Genomic DNA, 25,460 nt, shown 5'->3' with positions numbered 1-25,460 from the left:
AATGCTGCTCAATGCCAGAAGTCTAAATCTCAAAATGCACGCATCGAGGCCCTTCTCAGTATGGAGAACATCGATGTCTGTGCTGTGACAGAAACCTGGTTCAAGGCTCCTGAGAGCACCCCAGCACTAGCAGGTTTTACCTCATATCATGCGTTCGCCCCAAAATCCGGACAATACCAAGAAAGGAGGGGGTATCCATATTCATCAAGGACACCCACACCTCAAGACTGGTGGCAACGCCACGATGCATCGGAGACCATCCAGGTGCAATTAACCATTGGCAAGACTGCTCTGCAAATTGTAGCATGTTACAGGCCACCCTCACAAACTCAGGAACCTCACATGGCCTTCCTGAAAACACTAGAGGGATAAATGTATCACCAAACACCATCATACTAGGTGACTTCAATTACCCTAATATAGACTGGGAACATTACTCAAGCCCAAACACCCTAGCCCAAAAGTTCCTGGAATTCATAAACTCAAATGCCATGGAACAACTAGTCACCATCCCCACAAGAGGAGAAAACATACTTGATCTCATCATCACGAACATGGGAGCACAATGTTCAACACCGAAGTATACCCCTCACTGGTGAGATCAGATCACAAACTAATCTCGCTGGAGGTCCTCATCCCACCCCACCTGAAATAAAAAGACCACAGTAAAGAACTTCGAAGCCGACTTCACACTTCTAAAGACTAGTGTGGTCTCCTTTAAGGCCCCGAGCTGGCGGAAAACAGTACTCAAGCCGCTGAATCATTTACAAATGCCTTCTACCAGCACCTGCAGGACTGCATGGATAAGGCAATCCCAAGCAAAACAAAGACTCTTTGTACCAAAGGCAAGCGTCAGTCTGGTGGACCCCAGCCATAAACAAACTCTACAACAAAGGAGGAAGCTACTACAAGATAGAGCTAAATCCTTAAAGGTAAGACACCCTTGATCACTAAAAGTACAAAACTAAGCGCTCTCATAAAATCATCCAAAGCAAATTTCGAGAGAAAAATGGCTAAAGACTCAAAAGACAATCATAAGGCCTTCTTTAGCTATGTTAGAAACCTGGGAGGAAACTCCCAGATATGCTCAGAACTAGTTCAAAATGATGTGAAGATTACTGATCCTACAGACATTGCCAACATACTGGCTGACAGGTTCAGTGCAAACTTCTCCCAAAAGGAGAGATATCTATACTAAGCGATTGCAGCCCCCAAACATCTCCAACGCCCAAGTGAGAACTGCTCTCTCAAAGCAAAACACAGCATCCATGGGACCTGATGGTGTCCCCGGCTGTGTGCTCCACGAACTCAACGAGAATTAAACCCACAGCTAGGACAGCTGTTTATTCATAGTCTTACCTCTGGATGCATTGCAGGAGTGGCGTACTGCAACTGTGGTCCCACTTCACAAAGGCGGTGCCTCCACCGACCCTGGAAATTACCGGCCCATTAGCTTGACAAGCCTTATCTGCAAAGCCATGGAGAGGATCATAATGGACCTCATAAATAAAGACATAGGGAATTTGCAGACTTTGGATCCATCCCAGTTTGGCTTTGTCAAAGGCAGATCATGCCTTCTAAACTTGGTTGACTTTTTCGAAACAGTCACCAAAGCCATTGATGAGGGAAAGGCAGTCCATACAGCCTACCTCGATCCGGCAAAGGCCTTCGATACAATACCCCACTCGGGTATCATTGAAAAACTCATCAGCTTAAATGTTAACCCATACATCACAAGATGGGTTGCAAACTGGCTGAGTGACAGAACCCACAGGGTCAGAGTTGCTGGCGCCATGTCAGACTCAAAGCATGTCACAAGTGGTGTACCACAGGGCTCAGTCCTGGGCCCACTCTTGTTTGGCATCTACTTTTCCAGTACAAGCAAACACAGGAGGGTTATGGCTGACAAAGTTTGCAGATGACTGCAAACTGGCGCCATAGTAGAAAACACATCTGACACAGATATCCTTCAGAAGGGTCGCACAGAAACGGATAACTGGTGCCAGAGCCATGGCCTAAAGTTAAATGCCAAAAAATGCATAGTCATACCCTTCGGGAAAAACAAGGTTGCCCCTAGCTACCAAATAGGTGGCAATCCACTGAGCACAGAAGAAGTTATCAGGGACCTGGGGACCCAGGTTGATAGTAGTCTGTCATTCGACACCCATGTAGCTAAAGTAGTTAGGAAGACCTTCTACATTGCCCACCTTATCATGGAGGGATTCTCATCTAGATCAAGGGAGGTCATAGTCTCCCTGTACTCATCACTTATCAGACCAATGATTGAGTACAATGCCCCATTCGGAATGTATCTGACCCGACACTTGCAGCAGCTGGAGGCCACAAAGTTCCTCACCAAAAGGATAAAGGGTCTCAAACATCTGTCCTATGCTGCCCGACTGAAAGAACTCCAGCTCTATTCAGTCGCCACCGCTGCTCAGAGGTGACCTTTGCCTAACATACAAGGCCATGTCAAACCCAGATTTGATGAATATGCTTCACCTCAAAAAATCTAGATCCGTCAGAGCCACAAGGGCGGGAGACTTAAACCTCGACACGGCTATTAATAGGACGTGCTGGTGGGATAGATTCATCACCCAAAGACTCCCTATGCTGTGGAACAAAATCCCGGTATATGTGAGGCAGAGCACCTCGCTGGCCTTGTTCAAGAGAAATCTTGACCAATGGATGGGAGATCGCAGATATACCCCAGGGATTACCTGAGTGTCACTGCTCGACAGAGGCACAACAAAATAATGGGTATAGTTCCCCATACTAAAGGGGTGGCGTAAGCCACAAAACTATGGGCTAGGCTTGTAAATGCCCTCTGGCAGATAGCCTAGTATGAACCTATGAACCTATATATATATATATATATATATATATATATATATATATATATATATAACCTATATATATATATGTGTGTGTGTGTGTGTGTGTATATATATATATATATATATATATATATATATATATATATATATATATATACATACAGATACACACGCACACATTAATAGATAAGAAAAACATCGCAACATTTTCATTATTTTTCTGTGGTGTACATGCTTTCTTTTCAACAGTTATTCACTCCAACAATACATAAATTGCTCAGTTCATGGCTTGTCTTAAACCTCAGTACCCTCCTCCTGAACATTATTATGTATGTATTTCCCCAAAATTTCCATTTGTTTTTATTTCTGTATAATTTTCCCCTTCCCTTTTCTAAAGCTCCCACCTCCAGTTCTTTTTATTCACACAATGAAGTACTTAATTTGCAGTTATAGATTTTCCTTTCCATTGAGAGGGAAATACTGTGTAGGAGAGAGCAGAACCAAACAATAACAAGTGGCATGCTAACAACTGGGAGTTAGAGTGGAAGAACAAGTGTAGAAATTGATGAAAATTGTCTGACTAATGACTTTTCCTTTCAACTTCTACTAGGAGCTGCCTGATGCCCCCCTTTATTACAGCGTGGATCATCTCAGCAGTACTATTCGCTGCAACATGCCGTCATTACTGCAGATCAGGTGATCAGCTTAACTTACTTTTTCCTCATATTTTATATGAAAAGTAAAGGTATGTCTCCTGGTACGGTTAGTGGTCAGATAGGTTACATTTTGTGGATACAGACTGTTCTCTTTTTTATGCACTCCATGCAGACAGGTACCTTCCATTTTGTTGCTATTGGCTTGTGCTAATGGAGTAACCCTTACCAATCACTATAGCGCAATAGTCTTCAGTCACAGTGCCAGAATGTGTCAAACAACACTGTGGCTTGGGATATTTGGCACTGGCTTTTACAAAATGGTGTGTGCTGTCATTGGTATGGGTTGATTGTGGGTAGTGGTGGTAGCTTTTGGAATAGATACCACTGATTGGGATTACAGTCATCTTGATACTAAGACTTGAATGTACCATTGTTTCTTAAGAGACCATTTAACTGAGACTACCTGTAGTGCTGACATTTGATATTCACTTAATTATTTTATCTTCATCTTAATGCTTCCTGCTTATAGAGTGCATTATTACTTGGCTTCTCTTTTTGCATTTTCTGTTCCTTTATGGTGAAGTTGCTATTTTCTTTGCTTTGAAAGGCCTACTGTTCTTATGAACAAGAAGTGTCCAGCATGCTTGTCTGGCATCTGTATCAGTGTCAGATAGCGTGTCTGTCTGCTCTTTCAGTGACACCATTCTCCGATAACTTTGTTGGGATATTGGGAAAGCACTGCTTTGTAGTGATAGGAAAGAGGGGAAGAGAGTCATTTGTGAATATGTTGGGTAGTTGTGTAGTTCAAGCCAGTTTAATTGCTTTAAGCTATGACAGTGGTGAGTCCTGTGAGGGAGACCGGTGGCTAATGTACCTGTTTTATTATAGCAGGAGGCAAGATTCTTCTTTTGAGTATTGTTTGTTAGGATAGGAGTGCCATATAAGAGAGTTGGCTGTAAGAAGGTGGTGAGTTTTCCTTGCAGTATCTGTAAGGAGCCCTTTGATCCTATAAAGGGAGCCCTATTTCTGGTGTATAGATTTAATGGTGTGCACTATATGGTAATCATATTTGAGATGGTCATCTTTTATAATGCCTACAAGTTTATTGAGGGTTAGTTTCAATGACATTATTTGCTGACTTTATGGTAAAAGATTGCTTTTGATTTTTGGCAACTGTTTGAGGTGAAAAGCATTAACTTAACTTTCTTGGAGTTGAGACATCTCAGTCATGTGTTGCTATGTCGTGCACCTCACATGAATCATATCATTTGAATTTGTCGCTAAAACTATAGATTACACAGTAAATCCTTCCTTCCAGTTTCTTAAACTTGTCTTTGATGTCTCACCATAATTATAGTACTACAAACACAACATAAAATAAATGCACAGCTGTAATTTCTTCACATCAGTCTGACAGCACTGAAATAAATGGTATGGTTGGTTTTAATATACTGATAATGCTGAGGCCTTGACAAAAGTAAATACTTCAGGTTTTAAAATATGGTAGAAAACCAGTCACTGGGAAATATCTCTGCCAGTAATGCCCCTGTTTATATTTTGGGTTAGAGGCGACGGCCCTATTTTGACCCTCTGCCTTAACATATTAGACATGTTTGTGTTTTTTGTGTGCTTTTGAGGCTGGACTCTTCTCATCAAAGTACATGTTGGCAGCATCATCAGCTGACGTGCCTTGTCCTGTTTAACTGCCTTTTAAAACTGACCCTTTGTCGGTGGCCATCTGGGTTTAATGTGGTTCAGTTATAGGACCTGATTATTATGGCAAAGAACCTCACTCTGCACCACCTTGGGTCAGTAAAACAAACAGTATTAAATATGTAGCTGGGACAATTCTTTGTAGTGGAAATTATTTCTGCAAGTAGAATGTTTTAAGCACTGGTTGCATTAAGCCATATTTTGTTTTCTGTAACAAAGTCCTACTTTCTAGCCTGAGGTCGGTTTCAGAAAGAATACTTGCTAATGAATTCAATTGCCTGCATATTATTCCAAAGGAAATTTTTTTGTTGTTGTTGTTGTTACCTTAGATGCTAAAGACAACCTGGTATTAAGCAGGCTGTTTGTTCTCAGTGCCAAAGGCAAGCAGGGCCTGTTGGCAAACATTACCATAGTGTTTCTGTAATTTTACTTTTTTGTTACAGTGACAGATTTAGTTGAGCCCAAATTGCACTGAGGCAGCTGTTCTGTCTTGCGCTGTTTTCTAAAACATCTTTGGTCATTAGCTTTGTGAAGCTGCTACTTGGCAGAGGGTGTCCGTATTAATAGCTTTGTGAAGCTGCTACGTGGCAGAGGGTGTCCATATTAATAGCTTTGTGAAGCTGCTACGTGGCAGAGGGTGTCCATATTAATAGCTTTGTGAAGCTGCTACGTGGCAGAGGGTGTCCATATTAATAGCTTTGTGAAGCTGCTACGTGGCAGAGGGTGTCCATATTAATAGCTTTGTGAAGCTGCTACGTGGCAGAGGGTGTCCATATTAATCGCTTTGTGAAGCTGCTACGTGGCAGAGGGTGTCCATATTAATAGCTTTGTGAAGCTGCTACGTGGCAGAGGGTGTCCGTATTAATAGCTTTGTGAAGCTGCTACGTGGCAGAGGGTGTCCATATTAATAGCTTTGTGAAGCTGCTACGTGGCAGAGGGTGTCCGTATTAATAGCTTTGTGAAGCTGCTACGTGGCAGAGGGTGTCCATATTAATAGCTTTGTGAAGCTGCTACGTGGCAGAGGGTGTCCGTATTTGTTAAACATAATGAGCTGTACTTTGTCCCAAAGCAGAACTTGATTTGCACGGACTGTTTCTAAGTGGGCTGCTTTGAAATATTTCCACTTCGTAGAATTCTTGGTGCGTACTGTTTGGGACGTTACTCGTACGTTATGATTTGTGTGCTGCAATTCTTCTTGAAGCAGGATAGTACAGTTGAGTCAATGAACGGGGTATTAACAGTGAGCTGTCATTTCCTTTCCCTTGTGCAACTTGTGTAATCCCTTTGTATGCTTCTTGCATTGCATCTTATGTTCGTAGGAGGCTGTTTATGTGGTGGTGCTTGCATTGGAATGTAAAGGTTAAGATCTTTTCAGAAGAGCTAATTTGGAACCAGCATATTTTAGTTTGAATAGGAAACATAAAACCACACTGTGAGAGACCAGTGAATATTCCAGCTGTAACTATGAGTATTGCACTTTTATACTGACGACAGACAGAGAAAGTAAGATACACCCATTAAGCTGTCATTTTTGAATGTGCCAGTGTTTGCTGAGGAGTGACTGGCTATGTCAACAGGCTTCTCATTTATCAGAGCCAGATAAAGCAAGTCCCTCATAAGGGTGTGTGCTGTTCTCTGCCTTAGTCTTACCTCAGTAGGGACCTACACTGTTTTCCCCCCTCTTTCTGTTCATAAGACCTGCACTCAGCCATCCTTCCCTTCTGGTTTGTGTCCAGCTTCCCTGTTGCATTTGATTGCCTTTTCATAGTCCACACTCATTGGTCACTCTGTTATTCCCTTAAATCTTGCTACCTTTTTGCTCATTTTCCATGATCCCAAACCTTCCCCAACAATCCCTTTTAACACTTTTTGAATGATGTGGTTCTATTTGTCATCCTCTTTGTATGGTGGACTGGAGGGGTATCTGAAAATATCAGCTTTCAGGTTTCTGCATTTCATTTTCTCAGAAGTGGTGCTGTTACCTTGCCATCTGCACCACCAAGCAGCTTGTTGTAATGTGAATTGCTGCATAAGTGGCAACTGTCTCCAGATCCTTTATGTTGTCTGACTGTTCCATTATGCCATTGACCCTGCCTGGACTTTTTTCTGCTGAACTTTCACATTTTATCCCCATCTGACTTGAACTTTGAAAGGCCAGTATCTTGCTGTCCCCTTGGCCTTGAGAAGCGTCACCACTGAAAAGACCCTTCTATCTGAACTGAATCCCTTCCTTTGGTCCAGTAAGGCAGTGTGAGGGTGCGATCCCTTCTATCTGAACTGAATCCCTTCCTTTGGTCCAGTAAGGCAGTGTGAGGGTGCAATCCCTTCTATCTGAACTGAATCCCTTCCTTTGGTCCAGTAAGGCAGTGTGAGGGTGCGATCCCTTCTATCTGAACTGAATCCCTTCCTTTGGTCCAGTAAGGCAGTGTGAGGGTGCGATCCCTTCTATCTGAACTGAATCCCTTCCTTTGGTCCAGTAAGGCAGTGTGAGGGTGCGATCCCTTCTATCTGAACTGAATCCCTTCCTTTGGTCCAGTAAGGCAGTGTGAGGGTGCGATCCCTTCTGTTTGAACTGAATCCCTTCCTTTGGTCCAGTAAGGCAGTGTGAGGGCGCGATACTATTAATTCGTTTACCAGTAATGCATAACTAAGCTGTTAACTTTCATATCACATACTTTGTGCACTTGAGATGTTCTTCGTGTTTCACTGTTGTAGTCATTACATTTGGGTTATCTGCTTGGAGGTAGCCCTCAGTCAGCCTGATTAACAAAGTCTTGGGTCCTGCGTTGGTTGCTGTCCCTTCTTCCATGACATCAGGTCGTCAGGGCATGCAGCCGATGCCATTACATTAGTCTTTCTTGTCGTACGATGCCCGAAGCAGAAGCAGTTCACAAGTGCCGGTCGGCTGACTCCTGAAATTTTTGTTTTAGAGTTTCAGAACCGGTCTTCAACTAAAGCGAAGTACCCCGTTGGGGAAACTTTTTCTTGCTCCTTACCGATGTCAGTAAAAGTTAATAATTGCATTACTTGCGGAAACCAAATACCTCCTAAAGATTTTCATTTGTACTGTATTCCCTGCCTAGGCTCAGACCACGACATACCTTGCTGTCGGTTTTGTGATTTATTTAATCAGCGCACTATCCGTCGGTATATTTTTGCCTCTAAATATTTCGGTTCTCGGTTTAATTATCCAGAAATGTCGTCGGTTAGCCATCCGACTACTGAGATTCCGAAAAAACACAAAGATAAAGACAGAGACAGGCTGCCAAGGTCCAGAACTGCCGATGACGCTTCTAAGCCAGTCGCCAGTTTGCCGATACTCAGTGAGGTGCTTTCGCAGCCCCTGATACCCGCTACTTCTGATTCGCAGGCCTCTACTGAGACCCATTCAGAATCCTGTATGCCACATGATGCTTCAACTAATGAACCCGCGGATGTCTCTACCTTGGATGGGTCCGGAGCTGCTGTGCAGGCACCGGCTTCTGAGGGTATATTCAGGCCTATGGACTTGCATATTAAACCGACGCCTCCTTCTTCACTTAGGCCTAAATCTCGAACCATGCCTAAAAAACAGAAGCCCAGGCCACATGCTCAGGGCTCTATGCCTAAAAAACCAATAAGAATGGCTGAAGATCTAAAAACTACTCTAATAAGGGGCAGCCAACCCCCCACCCCCCTTCTAAGAGGCCTAGGACTGAAGTTGTTTATGAATCTTCTGACCAGGATTTGTTTTTTTTCGGACTCTTCCGATGATCTGGATTTGCCCTTAACTAAATATGAGGATTCTGATGCAGAGGACTCTATTCCTTCTGCTTCCCCTCCAGAGGATTTTTCTTTTGGTGAAACCTTATATACTCTAAGGGAGCATTTCCATTGGGAAAGCCAGGATTTTTCTTCAAAAAAAGAGGCTTAGGGATTTCTTACTCCTGCCTCAGCATAGGCCTTTAGCTATTCCTCCTGTACTAGACATTGTTGAGGATGCTTTTTCGGAATCTAGTTTGGGCCCTGATTCCTTGCCTCCTGCTCCCAGAAAACCTGACAGATACTACAGGGTCCCTGAGTCACACAAGTTCCTTTTTAAAAATCCTATTGCGGATCCAGAGACTATTTCTCAGGGGCCCAAGGGCATTAAGGCTTCTACTGCTAAAAATCCTACCCCTTCTGATCGAGGCTCCAGGGCGCTGGATAGATGGGGTAAGAAGATTTACACTTCTGCAACCTTGGCCATTAGGGCTTTAAACTGCCAGTTTCATATGTTAAAGTATCAGCAACATGTTATTGGATTGCTTAAACAGAAAATTTGATTCCTGATTGTGTGGAAAATAAAGAATTACAGGATTTAATGCATTCTGCTGAACAGGTTGGAAAACGGAAAACATACTTTGCAATGTGGTTTTGATTCATTAGAGGCCTCTTGCAGGGCTGCTGTTACTGGGTCTGTGCTCAGAAGGCATGCTTGGCATAAGGAGCAATCTTTACCTGATCATGTTAAAGCTAAATTGCTGGATGCTTCCTTAAAAGGACCACCTGTTTGGCAGCAAGGCTGAGGAAGTTCTTAAAAAGATGGAAGATAAAGCTAAATCTATGCAAACTGTTAAATACTTCTTACAAGTTCAGCCCCCTAGATTTAGTAGGCACTGGCCCTCTAAAATTGGTCCTTTCCAGCCCCTTCCAGGTCTTCTCAAGCCAAACCAGACAGCAGAAACCCCAAGTTTCAGTCCCAGGGGACATACAGGACCAAGCAATAGGGGGGGGGCCTCCACTTCCAAATCTGGGAGTAATAAGACTCCCCCTATGGTAACCTGTCTCAATGACTTCCTTTTAAAATTTCCAAGCACTTATCAACTGACTGCCCCTTTGGGGGGGAAAGATTGCTCTTCATGCAAACAATTGGGAGCTCATTACCCAGGACAAATGGGTTTTAAATAGTGTCCCAGGGATACAGATTTCACTTCCACACGTTATCAACCCCATACGGTTGACCAGATCTACACCCAAATCAGTGGGCAGAGGCCCAAAAACAAGTACTTTCCCTCTTAAGCATGGGAGCTATTCAGTTGGTACCAGAAGAGGAAAAGGGACAAGGTTTCTACTCAAGACTTTTCCTGGTACCCAGAAAAGACAATTCATGGCGTCCTATCCTGGACCAACACCTTTTTGGAAATTCCAAAATTCAAGATGCTGACTCTTCACCAGTTGCTTCCTATGCTAGGCAAAGACGCCTGGTTGGCAACACTAGATTTAAAAGAAGCTTACCTGCACATCCCAATCGGGGAGTCTTGCAGAATATACCTTCGCTTCAAAGCAGGCTACACTCACTATCAGTTCTCTGCACTGCCCTTTGACTTATCTACCCAGGGTATTTACAAAATGCCTAGCTCCAGTTATTGCATTTTGCAGGCAAAGAAATATTCAGATATACCCATACCTGGACAGTTGTCTAATTCAGGCAGAAAGCCAGGACATACTTTTGAATCATCTGGTTTTGTACAAAGGGTTCTAACCTGTCTAGGGTACACCATAAACTAAAAGAAATCTCAACTGGTACCCTGTCAACAAATTATATTCCTGGGAGCAACCTTGAATACAACTTCCCAGATGGCTTACCTCACACCAGAGAAAAAAATTCATTTGACAACCTACTTCAAACAGGTGGCCACAAAAAACCTGCTATCTTCAAGACAAATACTGCAAGCATTGGGGTTCATGGCCTCCTGCATTCTTCTAATTCCATATGCAAGGCTGCATGTGAGGAAACCACAGTGGTATCTAAAAAGCCTATTGTCAACATTCCCAGGATCTAGAAGCAATGATTCCTATCATACCTTGCCTACGCCTAGAGTTCCTTCGGTGGGCAGAGGCCTGCCACCAATACAAGGGACTACCTTTCATACCACCCCCTGCTGCCCAAGCACTAGCAACAGATGCATCAGACTATGCATGGGGGGGGGGCGGCTCACCTGGCAGGGAAGTCCATTCAGGGCAAATGGAACCCAAGTCAAATGCACCTGCATATCAATCAGAAAGAAATGTTAGCTGTACAGAATGCTCTGACAGCCTTCAAGGACCACATTCTTCCAGGACAACTAATGGTAAAGACTGACAACACCACTGTTATGTGGTACATAAACAAGCAGGGGAGAACACATTCTTACCCCCTCTGCAGACTAGCCATGGCATTGTGGAACACAGCCTTGAGCTACCAAGTGCACCTACAAGCTCAATTCCTGCCAGGAAAATTAAATACACTGGTAGACTGACTAAGCAGAAACCTCATGGTCCCAAATGAGTGGAAACTGGAACCAAGGATTTTCAACATGTTGACAAGCAAATTGGGGAGCTCAGATATAGACCTATTTGCCTCTCCCCAGAACTACCAATTGAACAAATTTTGCACAAGGACTCCCCACAAACAAGCCTGGAAAGTGGATGCTCTGTCCTTCAGCTGGAAAAACCTATCAGTTTATGCCCCCCCCCCCCCCTCTGCCTCTGCTCTCCAAAGTACTATTAAAAATCAAACAGGACAAACCAAGGATGATTTTGATTGCTCCAAACTGGCCACGCCAACACTGGTACCCCCTCCTGCGCAGTGTGTCACGATTATCCCCATGGCACCTGCCTCAGACTCCTTCCCTGTTTTCCCAGCAGGAGAACCAGATTCTGCACCCTCATCTTCTAACACTGAACCTCGCAGCCTGGCTAATTATCTAATCTCTCCTTTACCATCTCTCAGTAAACCTGTGATGGATATCATTTTAGAGGCAAGGAGGCCTAGTACTAGAAAAATCGTATGCTGAAAAATGGAAAGGATTTTGTGCCTGGAACCACTAGCAAGGGATGAGCACAGCAGCGCCCAATTTACCTCAGATTCTACAATACTTAACCGAGATGCTTCACAAGGGCCTGTCTTTTTTTTCCTCCATTAAAATTCACGCCTCAGCCATTTCAGCTCATTATAACACACAATCTCCCCTCTTTTCTCATCCACTGCTCAAGCAGTTCCTCAGAGGGGCAAGAAATTTGAGACCACCCAGGAGAGCTCCAACCCCAGCCTGGGACCTTAACTTTGTTTTGGCAAAACTCATTCTACCTCCTTTCGACCCAGCTGCCACTGTGGACTTAAAATTTCTTTCTTGGAAAACAGCTTTCCTTTTAGCAATCCCTTCAGCTAGAAGGGTATCTGAGTTACAGGCCCTTATGGCAGTGGAGCATTTAGTCATCTTTCATGCGGACAGTGTGTCCATCAGAACCAATCCATCCTTCATGCCCAAGGTGGTATCCAGTGTGGCTCTTAATCAATCCATTCATTTGCCAACCTTCTTCCCTAATCCACAGAACAAAGGGGAATGGATACTGCATTCTTTAGATGTGCACAGACAACTTAGATTCTGCTTGGACAGGACTAAACCTCAAATGAAATCTGAACAACTGCTGGTGGCATTTGCTGCAGGGGCAGATGGGAAGGCTATTTCAAAGCAAACCATTTCTAAATGGAAAGGCCATTGCATTCATTTCTGCTATAAGCACCATGGAAAACCTATCCCCCAGGGATCAGACCTCACTCCACCAGGGCTGCATCTACCTCTACAGCCTTTCTCAGAGGTGTCCCTACCAGGGACATCCTAGAAGCTGCTACTTGGAGTTCTGTATGTACTTTCACCAAGTATTATCATTTGCCAATTTTCTCTAAATCCAGAGCTGGTTTTGCCACTGCAGTCCTGCAGGGCCTTATAGCTGGTCCTAATGCTATTTAAAATCCCCCTCCCAACCATAGCTGTGGGAATCTACCCAAATGTAATGACTGCAACAGTGAAACACGAAGAACATAGTACAGTTGTGTACCCTTACCATAAATGTAGATGTTAGTGTATTCACTGTTGCAGTACTGGTTACCCTCCATCCAGCCCCCTAACTTCTTTTGGTTATACCTCTACTTTTCTTTACTATGCTTAAAAGCTTTTTGGTGTATTTGCTTTTTTGTTGGAGGTATATCATTGTACTTTTATATTTAATTGATTCCCATTAAGGGAACACTTGGGGCAAGAAAAACTGTAATGGCGTCAGCTGTATGTTTTATACCCCTGACGACCTGACGTCATGGAAGAAGGGACAGCAACCGACGCAGGACCCAAGACTTTGTTAATCAGGCCGACTGAGGGCTACCTGCAAGCAGATAACCCAAATGTAATGACTGCAACAGTGAATACACTCGAACATCTACATTTATGGTAAGTGTACACAACTGTACTTTATCTGTAGTGTGTGTGTGTATATATATATATATATATATATATATATATATATATATATATATATATATATATATATATATATATTTATATATATATATGCACACACACTCCCAATGTCTATCTCTCCAGGAATGTATGTGTGATACTTAACTGTACATGCGTTTAAAACAGAATTACTCTCATCTGTGTACAAAGACACTATTCTCCGTTCTTGGTGTTTCACTTTATTAATGCAAATTTTATTTTGAAAACAGTTCTTTGAACAACTTTCTTTTTGTGCCTGCACAAAGCTGCTTTTGTTTAATATGTTCTGTGTGAACAGCCCTGTGACTAACATACTAGTTACCTATGTAAAAAAGTACTTGTGCCACTTAATATAATCTTTGGAAAATGTGTAAAACTGTTATCTGTGTGTAACTCCGTTAGCTATGTGAAAAAGGTGCTGATTTTTGTGTTAATTATTCCTATAACGTAACAGCAATAACTTTTGTAATGGTGCTCGTCTGCTAGGTATCTACCTGAAAATGTTATTTCTTGCCCGTTCGAACCAGCCTCACTAACAAGTGCAGATAAATTCTTAATTAAATAATCCATAACCAGCTGATTTTGCCAGAGAGCTAATTTTCACAGTTCTAAAATACGATGAGAGGAACAGTTCATTCTAAGGATTGCATTTATATCTCTGCTGGCTTCATTTATACAGATTTTTTAAGTATACATTTGGGGTTTATCATACCCATTTTATAAACACAGAATCTTTGTTCTGGTTCGAGAATACCCCTTTCCAGAAGACGAGCAGATCACTTCAAGGATTTCTACCAATGTAATGGGAAGGCTTTCTATCGGTATATATCATAATCCGACTGTAACACAAACTGTGTAGCTTTTTCTTTGAAGGCAGCCATACTGAGATGATCTTATGAAATGGAGCATCTCATTTTCTGGGGTGTCCTTTGACTGGCTAGCTCATTCCTTCCAGTAGAGCTCTTTTGAACATGTACTGTTAACTCGCACTGGGTGTGGCTTGAGTAATTAAAAAATAAAGTTATCACCTTCAAACAAATACTAATATCTCTGGAACTATACATGACAACATTTTCAGGATAAATTAATCTATATATTATTGGTATTCAATCAGTTTGATGCCTTAAACTGGATTCTGTAAGCCAGAATAAAGGCAGTGATTATTAATTCTGTAATGTTGTTTAAACAGCTTATGATCTCTCAATAACCATTCAAGCAAGACACATACTGGCAGCAGGATTTTCTTCATACACCTGTGAGCGTTCATGTGAGGCTATGCATTTCTGTCTGTGTTACCTGAATGTTGAGATATTTAGAGAAATATGAAAATTATTACAATACAAATAATACACAAATACTCACTATCTCTATCTGCATTAGAGGTCAAATATCAATACAATTGTATTTTCCATAATCTATGCTTTAAGATGAAATATTCTGATACCTTGTGTGTAGCATGCTTTTGGAATTATTGATGCAAATATGAGCAAGCAACATTTGATGCCTGCAGGTGCAGTAGGAGGTAACTGCAGAAACTTCTGGAGATGCACGCGTCTGTAATGAGTTAAAAGCATGTAGACACTATTGACCATAAATAGTTTTATTACAGATGGCATGCTGTGAGATGCCTGTTGTGTTCAGATAGTGATTGTATGTCTAACAGCTGTGTATCTTTGTCCACTTCTAGGTCAGCCATCCTTCATAGTGGTTACAGGGTATCCTTGTCCCATGCCTGTCAAACTGCCATCAAGACAGATGCTCCATCTTCTGTTATTTGGGACATCATGAGATGCTGGGTAAGAACATTTTCTTTTGTGTAGTTTTCTGCCAGCAGTAAATTTTGTTTTAGTTGCATGCACTGAGTGAGCAGAGAGATGCTGAAACATTGCAGAGAGGAGGTGTGGACATGTGCTGTCTAGACCACTGACCATAAGAAACGGCTACCAATGAAAAAGCTGATTTGAAGTAGTTAACTTCATTTGATCATCAACCTGTGGGTTTCGGATCCGATATGGATCCCAGCTGGCAGCTTTCCAAGCTAAGGTCCGAGCTCCAAGCTGCTCCCCCCTTGCCCATACTACACTGCATCCTCCTTCCAACCACCAGATCTCATTTGCCGCGGCTTCGCCAAGACGTGATCTCTGAGCTCCAGGCTAGAGTAGGATTTTTCCGGCTTTAACTGTGCAAAGTCAGTTTATTGTGCGTAGATAGTGTTTACCCCCCCCCCCCCCGGTTTCCATTCGGAAAAAAAAAGTAGTAAAGCTTTGTATTTTTTAGTTAATGTAGGCCTCCCTTTCCTGCCTTTGCTGTGTGTGTTTAATTAGTTAGTTAGCCTTTTTGTTGTTGTGGGGGTTGAGATGTCGGACTCTCAAAAGCTGACTTTCTCCGAATGCACAGTGTGTGGCTATAAGTTGTCCCCGGCTGATGGCCACTCTCTGTGTTGTATGTTTTGGGGGTTCCCCACCTTTCTTCAGGCTGCAAAATTTGTTCAGCCTTTAACCCACGGGCTCTGCGGGATCGCAGGGCCAAGTTCATTTTGGCTGGGCTTCTCCCGGCAGAATCTGCTGCTGCTTCTTCCTCTACGGCCACGGCTGTGGCCGTATCAGCTTCTGGTCCTCCTCCCCTGCCCGGGACTCACACTCCCGTTTCTAAACAGGGTGACACAGAGACCAGGAAGGCGAAGTATAGGGAGAGAGAAAAAGATAGAGACAGACAAAGATAGGGGTTGTAAGAGACCAGTGGACCCGTCTGATCCTTTGGGTCCTCCTGTTAAGGTGGTCACTGCCCCGGACAAGACTTCTAAGCTGTCTTCCCCTCCACTCCTTTCCCCTAGATTTTCTCTGGAGCCAGAGGAGGAAGTTCGGCCTGCTTTGAGGTAGTCCTAGCATTGGCCCTCTCGGCCAGTGTCTGTGGCATCCTCCAGATCCACAAGAAGCCTCTCGGAAGCTGATATGGACCAGATGATAAGGTTTTTACAGACTCGGTTGCAGATGGGAGTGTTGCTGGCTCCCCATCCCACCGGAGCGGGGTGTTCGGTTCCAATGTTTACCTGATATCTCCTTCTCCGATCCATCCCCGGGTTTGAGTCCGTGGATCCAAGGAGCCATGGAGTCAGGGGGTCAGCCCCATGGTTCCTCCAACCTTGACTCTGGCCATGCCCTCGAGTTTGTCAAATCCTATGTCGGATCAGAGCTCTTGGAGCCGTGATTTGGGTGTCGGATCCGGGGGGATGAGTCTGTCATCGGCTCCTTTATGGTCGGGACATACCATTCCTCTGGGTCCATCTGTTCCGGATTCGGCTCAGATCCCTTCGTCTGACCGAGGGACATGGTTACTCGTCCTGCTAGTTTCAGAGAAGCTGGTTCCCCTTCGGCCTTCGTTGTGGAGAGGGTTCTCTCTGGAGGATCGAGATCCCTCACTCTTTCCTCTGAGTCCGTCCCTGCTCCCTCGCTGCGGAGTGTGCCTTCTGTCTTTCAGACCTCCCAGGGACAGCCTGTGTCTAAGTCCCAGACGGTTCCCCTCGAGGAATATGAAGCTGTTTGTGAGCCCACCCTGGAGAGCCCCCCGAGGAGGTCCCTTGCAAGTGCAAGAGGAGGCATATGGACTCCCCCGAGTTCCTAACAGAAGATACCAACTTGGAGGAAGGGGGAAGGCTCCCCCAGATCACCTCCCGAAGATGTCTCATTTGAAGACCTAATGGAAATCTTCCATCAGAGGGGAGGTTGGTCCACCCAGAAGCCTTCCTCGGAAGAGTCTGTATTCCTGGAGGCATTCGCAGGCCCATCTACCTCTTGGGTGTCCCCCCAGGCTGATTCTCTGGTGGACCTCATTACCACAAAAGCTTGGAAGGAGCCAGACACTGTAGAACCTATAGCTAAACGGCCAGACAAGATTTTTAGCCCTCCTCAGACAAGCCTACATGGAGTAAGGGTTCCTCAGTTAATGCTGTGGTGGTGGCAGCGGCCACCAAAAAGGAACTGGCGCAGGAGAGTTCCTCGGTCCATCCCACAGACAAGGGAGTCCAGGGCGATGGATCAACATGGAAAGTGGATGTATGCTTCAGCTACCTTTGCTATAAGGGCGCTGAACTTACATGGCCCACGTGATCAGACTTCAGCGCGACCTCGTGAAAGAGTACGCGGAGTCTCACCCGGAGTCCATTTTAGCCAAGGATAAACGCTCATTCTCGGCACGTATGGCCTCTCAAGTCAGCGACTAGCACGTCCATGTGTCGGCGCTCTCATGCCACCAAGGGAGCCGCTAGGGCGGCCGGGTCCAGCTTTGCGACTTTTTGGAACCTTTCAAAGCATCCTTCACGAATGCCCCTTTTCACAGTTTGACCCTGTTCGGGAAGACTGTCAGATACGCTAGTCCAGAATGAGAAGGACGGGAAGACGCTTGGATCCGCTTCTCTAACCCTCAAAGGTCCTTTTCCAGGAATCGTCGAGGGCAAAAGAAGTTGTGGTGCCGGAAGTCTCAGCATTCCCGGTACACTCCGGACTCCTTTTCCCCTAGAGGCAGAGGGGGCCAAGGTGGACGCTGGCCCAGAGGCAGAGGGGGGTCCAAAAAAGTTCAGGTCACGGGAACCATTTTCAGTTGGACCCGCACAGCAGCCCTGAGGGGTTGCCCAACTGCTCCACTCTGGAGGCAGTCAGTGGGGTGTTTATCCAAGCACCTAGCTCAATGGGAGTCCATAATGTCAGACCGCTGGGTGCTTCAGATAATATCCAGAGGCTATTCCATTCCCTTTCTTGACCAGTCACTTGCCTCCAAAGCACCCCAAAGGCAGGTGGCAGCTTTGGAAATAGAAAAGCTGCTAAACAAAAGGGCAGTTCAGCCAGTCCCCCAGACCAGTCTGGATCAGGCATCTATTCCAGGTTATTTTTGGTGCCAAAAAAGACTGGGGGGCTTGAGGCCGATTCTTGACCTATCCACGCTGAACCTGTCTGTTGCCAAGGAGAAGTTCAGGATGGTCACCTTACAATCCATCCTACTGTTCTTGCAGAAGGAAGACTGGATGTGCTCTGTAGACCTCAAGGATGTGTACTATTACATTATGATGGACAGGCGATCCAGGAGGTTTCTCCACTTTCGACATGGAGCTAATCATTACCAGTTCAGGGTCCTACCCTTTGGTCTCACCACAGCCCCCAGGGTGTTTATCAAGGTCATGGCACTTGTAGCAGCCCACCTGAGGTTTCAGAGCATTAAGGTCTTACTGTACCTGGACGATTCACCGCCCCTCCAGGCATCCACTTGTTCAAGCCAGAAATTCTTTCCTTCAGCTGTGAAATTTACTGGCTATCACGATAAACCTTGTGAAGTCCTCTCTTCAGCCTGTTCAGATTCTGGACTTCATAGGGGCGAGACTAGATTCTCTTCAGGCCAAGGTATTTTTTACTCCAGACAGACTTTGGAACCTGACCCTCCATGTCGTGGCACTTCAGACTTCTTCACCCCCCAGCAAAGCTAGTTCTGAGGGCCTTAGCATGGCAGCAGCTGTAAATCTGGTTCCTTGTGCACGTCTGCACATGAGTGTTACAGTGGACAGTCTATTAATCTCCCAGTATTCTTCCCTAATTTTCAAAACAAAGGGGAATACAAGCTTCATTTGCTGGATGGCCACAGACAGTTGCGCTTTTATTTACATAGGACTAAACCTTTTCGTAAGTCTGGTCAGCTGTTTGTTTCCTTTGCCAAGCCCTTTTTGGGGAAACCATTTTCATAGGTGACTCTTGCTAGATGGATTTCACTTTGCATTTTGCAGGTGTACAAGGAACATGGATTACCAGAACCAGACAGGGTTCATGCTCATTCTACTCGTTCTGTTGCTACTTCTGCTGCTTTCTGGTCCAGAGTTTCTCTGGATGACATTTGTTCAGTGGCTACCTGGGCTTTGTCTCACACTTTTATTACTCATTATAAGTTGGACATGGTGCCTAGAGGAAGGGCTTCTTTTGGTTCTGCAGTGCTCTGGAATATCCTTCCATAAGGGCCTCCCAAGATTCTTGGTAGCTGGGGACTCTGTCCCACAGGTTGATGATGAAATGAAGTTAACTACTTCAGATAAAGAAGTTATGTACTCACCATAACGTTTCATCTGAGTAGTTAGACTTCATTTGTCATCAGTCTTCCCTTCCTCCTGACCTTAGTGGTGTACGATAGTCCTTGGACTCAGACTTACAAGGTCTTGTGAGCCTTGTCTGTGTGATCAGGTCAGGTTATGTCTTTTGGGTTGATGTGTGTCACGTTGTTGGTGGCATACTCGATCTGAGGGTTGGAAGGAGGTTGCACTGTGGTATGAGTAAGGGGGAAGAGCTTGGAGCTCGGATCTTAGCTTGGAAAGCTGCCAGCTTGGCTCCATACCAGATCTGAAGCCCACATGTTGCTGACAAATGAAGTCTAACTACTCAAATGGAACGTTATGGTTCTTTAAGACCATCATTAGCCTGATAGTGGGTGTTAGTGATGTGGTTCGGTGTTGTTGCACCTCTTTGTCAATGAAGGCACCAGCTCTTAATCCTTTGGATGAGATTTTGTTCACTGTTACATTGCTGAGATTTTTAACAGCGCTGTCAGTGTAACAGAGCTAGCACCATTTAGCATGGTGTTGGTAATGCTGATATTATGCACTAGGAACTGGACTGAAACTATTCCAGCTTATGTTACATGTGCCATAGAAATATGTTGACACACTTCAGACCTTACTGATCTCTGCTGTGTGTAAACTCATGATCTGAAGGGCAAAAACTCAAAACTACCAGTCCACTAAGTAATTTTTATGATTTATTCTGCGTACAACCTGTTCAGTTTCTCAGAACATTTACACTACACACTGCTTGGTTTTCACAGTTTTTCAAGCATACCTAGAATGTCTTGGGTTTGGCTGTGTGGTTTTTGTTATAATTTTTCTAAACCCATTAGATGTGATTTAGAGATGCTGTTGAATTTTCCTTGTATGCTGACTCGTGGCATCCTTTTACTCCTTGTATTAAGTCAGTTGTTTATATTAAGACACACCAGTATGCACAGTAGGAAAACCCACCTCAGGTGTGACGTGGATCCACCTTTATGCTGTCAGACCTATCTTTTAGTTGTTAAGAAAATTGGATCTAAAAAAACATGTAGAACTGCAAGATACTAAAAACTATATAGCAGAGAGGAATAGGGGGCGGCACATCTCACAAAACTAACATCTACTACCAACCCCCTTTTACTTACATTTGTCTCAATCAATGTTAATACTGGAAACCAGTACATTCTAAGTACTACTTTACTCTAATTTTAAACTATGGAATTTTGTTAAATCTTGCGACTGCCAATGAATTTTCTACTTTGTAACTTTAAAACTATGGAATCTTGTTAGATCATGCGTTTTCCCATGAATACTTGCTTGCTATGTAGAAAGCTCATACTTGTTTGTTCTTAATCTGTGGAGCTTTTCTCCCCGGGCCTCCGCTGAAAATGGACATGTATCCAGTCGGACTCTCCCGGTCAACAAATGAAAAATAAAAATAAATAAAATGTGTGGCCGTCTTTTACTGACATTACATTTGTAATGCCCAGCATAAGAGTTTAATTTTTTTACACTCCAATCTTAAGCTATGTAATGTTGAAAAAAAAAACATAATTAGAATAATAATTTGGAAACGTGCAAAACACAACTCCATTGGGGATTTCAAACAAGTAGGCTCTGCCCACACCTGTGCGTAGTAAGATGGTGTGTACTAATATAAACAATTACCAGTATTAATTCAGTAAGCACCCAAGGTTTAGCCAGATGCAGCTGGTGCAAAGGGAGTGTTTGTGTTCTTAGTGTTAAAGTTGTGGACTCTCAGTGCTGCCTAAAGTTTACATGACATTCTCCCATCAGTCATCACATCCCATTCACTGGTGTAACTCTTCTCAGATTGAACACCAAAGTGACTGCCATGTCTACCAGGCAGACAAGCCTGTAATTGTGTCACTGTCAGAAATCAGCTTATTCTCATAGCATTCAGGAAGATATTGAAAGGGCACCTGGCCGGGTCTTATAAATGTCAGTGTTGCAGAGATAATGGTTACACTCTGTTGTTCGTAACATTTCATAACCTAGGAAAAGTTAATTTGGCTATGTGTAGTATTGTTGTCATGTAATATATTTGAATGTTCTCTCTTCTGCACTTAAGGAATTTGATTGCTATACCTGCTTGTAGTAAGTTGGATGTAAATATTTTGTAATGTGACTGCACAATGGCTCAGCATTTACTGTTGCCGTTTCACAGTGTTTGGTTTTCCAGTTTGATTCTTCTCCGAGGTGCTTGCTGTTTGGAGTTTGCATGAATTTAACTGGGTGCACCATTTTTGTCCCATATACTAAGACATGCCACAGGTGAATTGACAATCCTCCATTTTGCCCATAGGTATGTGCACTATGCGAGTGTGTGTCCAGAGATGCACTGATATCCTGTCTGTCATAAGTTTCCCTCATGTTAGTGTCTGGAGAGGCTCTGTAACACACGAGAGTTTAGCTTTAATGGTAGTGAGCTGTCTGGAATGATTTTGCATACAATGCGGTACAGAGGTATACAGAGAAATGGATTCAAAAGTTGACTGAGTGGATGATAGACCCCCCCCATCCTTGTTACTTTGTGTCCTGAAAGGACATTGTGTTAGACAGTGGAGGAGGAATTTGCCAGAATTGAAGAAATGTTTGCAAAAGTGAAAATGTGTACTTCCAGTTAAGAGTTTCTGTAGTTGAATGTACAGAAGTACATTTTTCAGTGGAAATAATAGCTGAACTGCATTTAGATTTTTTGTGCTTTACAGAAATCGGGCAGAAAGCTGCAAACTTTTCATTTTATTTCTTACTATAAGTGGATTAGCTGAAAAGTCTGAAGAAGTTCAGTGTCATTTGTGCTTTATTACTGCATGTTGCTGGAGAAAAAGCCATAACAATATTTTGCTTCTCGTAAAGAGAAAAAAGACAGGAAAGTGTCATTTTATAAGAATAAATCCGTAATTATCAGCCTAGAAGAATGCCATTTATTAGTCATAAATTCCTACAGAAACTATAGATTCATATTGCACTGAGGTGAAGACTAGATCTAAAGACTATAAATAGAGTAGCTAAATCATTCTCTAATAAGAGATGAAGCAAGGGGGCAGGCTGGGTAGGCTTATAAGAGACAAGGATATGACCTTATCAAAGTCAGGAAACTGTACAGAGCAAGTGAAATTAGTGGTGTAGGGTTAGTAGCATTAGTCAATTAAAAGAAAGTTATAAAATGAGAAATAAAGGGTGAGAAATAAAGGGAGACAATTGTGTAAAATTAATGGACATGAAACAGAACTACTTTAGCAGTATCCTGTAACAAAGATGGGAGGTCAGAAAAAGTTGCTTGTATTAAATAAAACTCCTTCCAAACATGGCTGCAGAGACGGCTGAAAGTGTATAAACCGTAACAAAACTTTAATTGAACAGGTATGCACTTTCACAGAGTCTTCTCTGCTTCCTCAGATCAATGTAAAGTGAAAACATACAACTACATTCAAAAAACCAAATCCTAGCCAATCATTTGTTAGAATAAGAATCACACGTCTAAAAGCTAATAAAGGCAGTAGCAGTTCTTAGCTCAAGTTGTAAGTCAAGCTCAAGTAGCGTTACCCATTAAAATGAAATATGCATCCTCTTAAAAAAAATACACTTTTTTAAGATGATGTATATATTCAGTGCCATCACAAAGAATTTCTAACACATTGTAAGACAACATCACAGTTAAAACATGATATACCAAACCACAAAATCATCAGAGAACATTGCTTATACAATGAAGTAATGAAATAAAAAGTCAGAACAGCAATGTTGAAGTAACCGTCAAACGCTGTCCACATAGAAATATACGCTCTTATTTGTGTTGAAAACAGCATCTCTTTAAGTAACTATCCTAAATCCAAAATTAAAAACAAAAAAGGTAATTACAATACCTGCAGGAATATTTGATTAATTGACCAATCATAAATAATGCACAGATCTAAAAGCATAGTCACTTGAGCTAAATCAATAGTCTTATGTATTTAGTGATGCACTTGGGTATTAAGTAATTAAAAATATACAAACCAGCATCATAATTTAGGCTTTACAGCAAGAGCAAAACAATCACAGAACAAAATCCATCCAAAGTTGCAAAAATCAGAGAGCAGAACAAAATCCATCCAAAGTTGCAAAAGTCAGAAAACGGCAAAAATAAGACTACCAATATTGCCATCTTCAAAGTATCTTAACAAGCTAATAATGTCATACTGGAAATAAGACCATAAAGTCCCAAGAATAACAAATGCAACAACACTACGTGTCATAAAATTAAACAGCATACAATAAGAACTGACCATTCTAAACACATCACGGTCATGTGGCTGATAATAGCCAATCAAAATTAGTACAAAATACTGATTGGAATGCAGCATGGTCAAGTGACTAAAACTGGCCAATCATAAATAATGAAAAGGTCTAAAAGCATCATTGCTTGAGCTAAATCAGTAGTCGTTTGTAATCATGATGCACCTAGTACCTAAATAATAGAGATGTATACAAAGTATATAAACCAGCATCATAATTTAGGCACGACAGAAAGATGCAGGATGAGTTTTTTTGGTTTTGGATTTAGGATACTTAGTTTAAGAGACACTGCTTTTAACACAAATAACAGTGTATATTTCCATGTGGACAGCTTTTGATGGTTACTTCAACCGTGCCATTTTGACTTTTTATTCATTGTAAGCAATGTTCTCTGCTGATTTTGTGGTTTGGTATATCCTGTTCTAACTGTGATGTTCTGTCTTAGCATGTGTTAGAAATTCTTGGCATATGTAGATCCATATGTGTGTATATAACTTTAAGAAGCTATCCAAGGGCTTGCATAAGTGTATAAATACTGAGCACATGCGAGCCTGACTGCCATTTTGTAGTTAGCTGTTGAGATGTGAACATGTATGTAAGCTCTTTCTGTTAGTTCATTTGTATTTAAAGATTCTGCTATCCATCCTGATGTTTCTGTGTATTAAAGCATCTAAATGAAACCACAAGCCTTCTTATTTGTGTTGGAGACGAACGATCGACATGGTGTTAGAAGTGGGATGTCTAAAGGGCATGAAGTCAGAAGCGGAAAATCCAAAGGGGCATAAAGTTTGAAACAGCTTGGCGAAAATTATTAGAAGCACTTTGCTATGGTTGGAGGAATTTGCACGAGTAGATTATCCTAAAAAGGGGTAAAACTTCACAAAGCAGGTCAGAAATTAATTTTGGGTTTTAAAACTTGCTTAGCACTATTTCTTTTCATATAACATGAAACTGGGCATACAGAACGCGATATTCGCATAAGCAGATATGTATGTTGTTGATAAAAATATTCAAATTACTACAGAAAATGTTTGAAATATAGTCCGTATTGCATAAAATAAAGAAAACATAAAGGGAAACAACTGCATTTTCGCAAAGCATGTGTATTTTTCATATTAAGCAAAGATAATCCGAGTTATCAGAAGTGTATGTGTTCGCATGTTTGAGCAGTGTTACATAAAGCTATTTCACAAAGTACAGCCATTATAGGGCATATTTCACAAAGTACAGCCATTATAGGGCATATTTCACAAAGTACAGCTATTACAGAGCATATTTCACAAGATACAATATTTTGAAGAGTTTGTATATTTGAATGTTACAAGCTCACAGAACACTATGTTCGTACATAATTGCAAGGGCCATATTTTCAGTGTGTTTATGTATACTTTAGTCATGGAAGATGGATTTCGAAAGCCCATTGCACTTGTGTTTGACAATAATATTACTGAGAACTGGCGAGTGTTTGAGAAAGAGTATGACATTTGCATACAGGCTGTATTTTCTGGTAAAGATGACCCTACAAAGGCATTTGTTTTATACAATTTAGCTGGATCAGAAGCCATTGAAAGGGAGCATTCATTTGTATATGCACTTGCGA

At 42.6% G+C, this 25,460-nt stretch overlaps 1 protein-coding gene across 2 annotated transcripts in view; it reads left to right on the top strand.

Annotated features, from left to right (window-relative positions):
• TRMT1 (tRNA methyltransferase 1) overlaps nucleotides 1–25,460 on the top strand; it is a 733,367-nt gene that overhangs the window by 521,500 nt on the left and 186,407 nt on the right. For both annotated transcript variants that reach the window (XM_044084732.1, XM_044084733.1), the window contains exons 12-13: nucleotides 3,448–3,533; nucleotides 15,170–15,278. In XM_044084732.1, coding sequence (XP_043940667.1) covers nucleotides 3,448–3,533; nucleotides 15,170–15,278 — 195 coding nt within the window. The remainder of the gene's footprint in view (nucleotides 1–3,447; nucleotides 3,534–15,169; nucleotides 15,279–25,460) is intronic.

The sequence above is a fragment of the Protopterus annectens genome, chromosome 9.part0 (genome assembly GCF_019279795.1).
Source record: "Protopterus annectens isolate FY-2018-M chromosome 9.part0, PAN1.0, whole genome shotgun sequence".
Classification (NCBI taxonomy): domain Eukaryota; kingdom Metazoa; phylum Chordata; order Ceratodontiformes; family Protopteridae; genus Protopterus; species Protopterus annectens.
The sequence above is the reverse complement of the archived record's forward strand: the minus strand, read 5'-3'. Positions and strand labels throughout refer to the sequence as shown.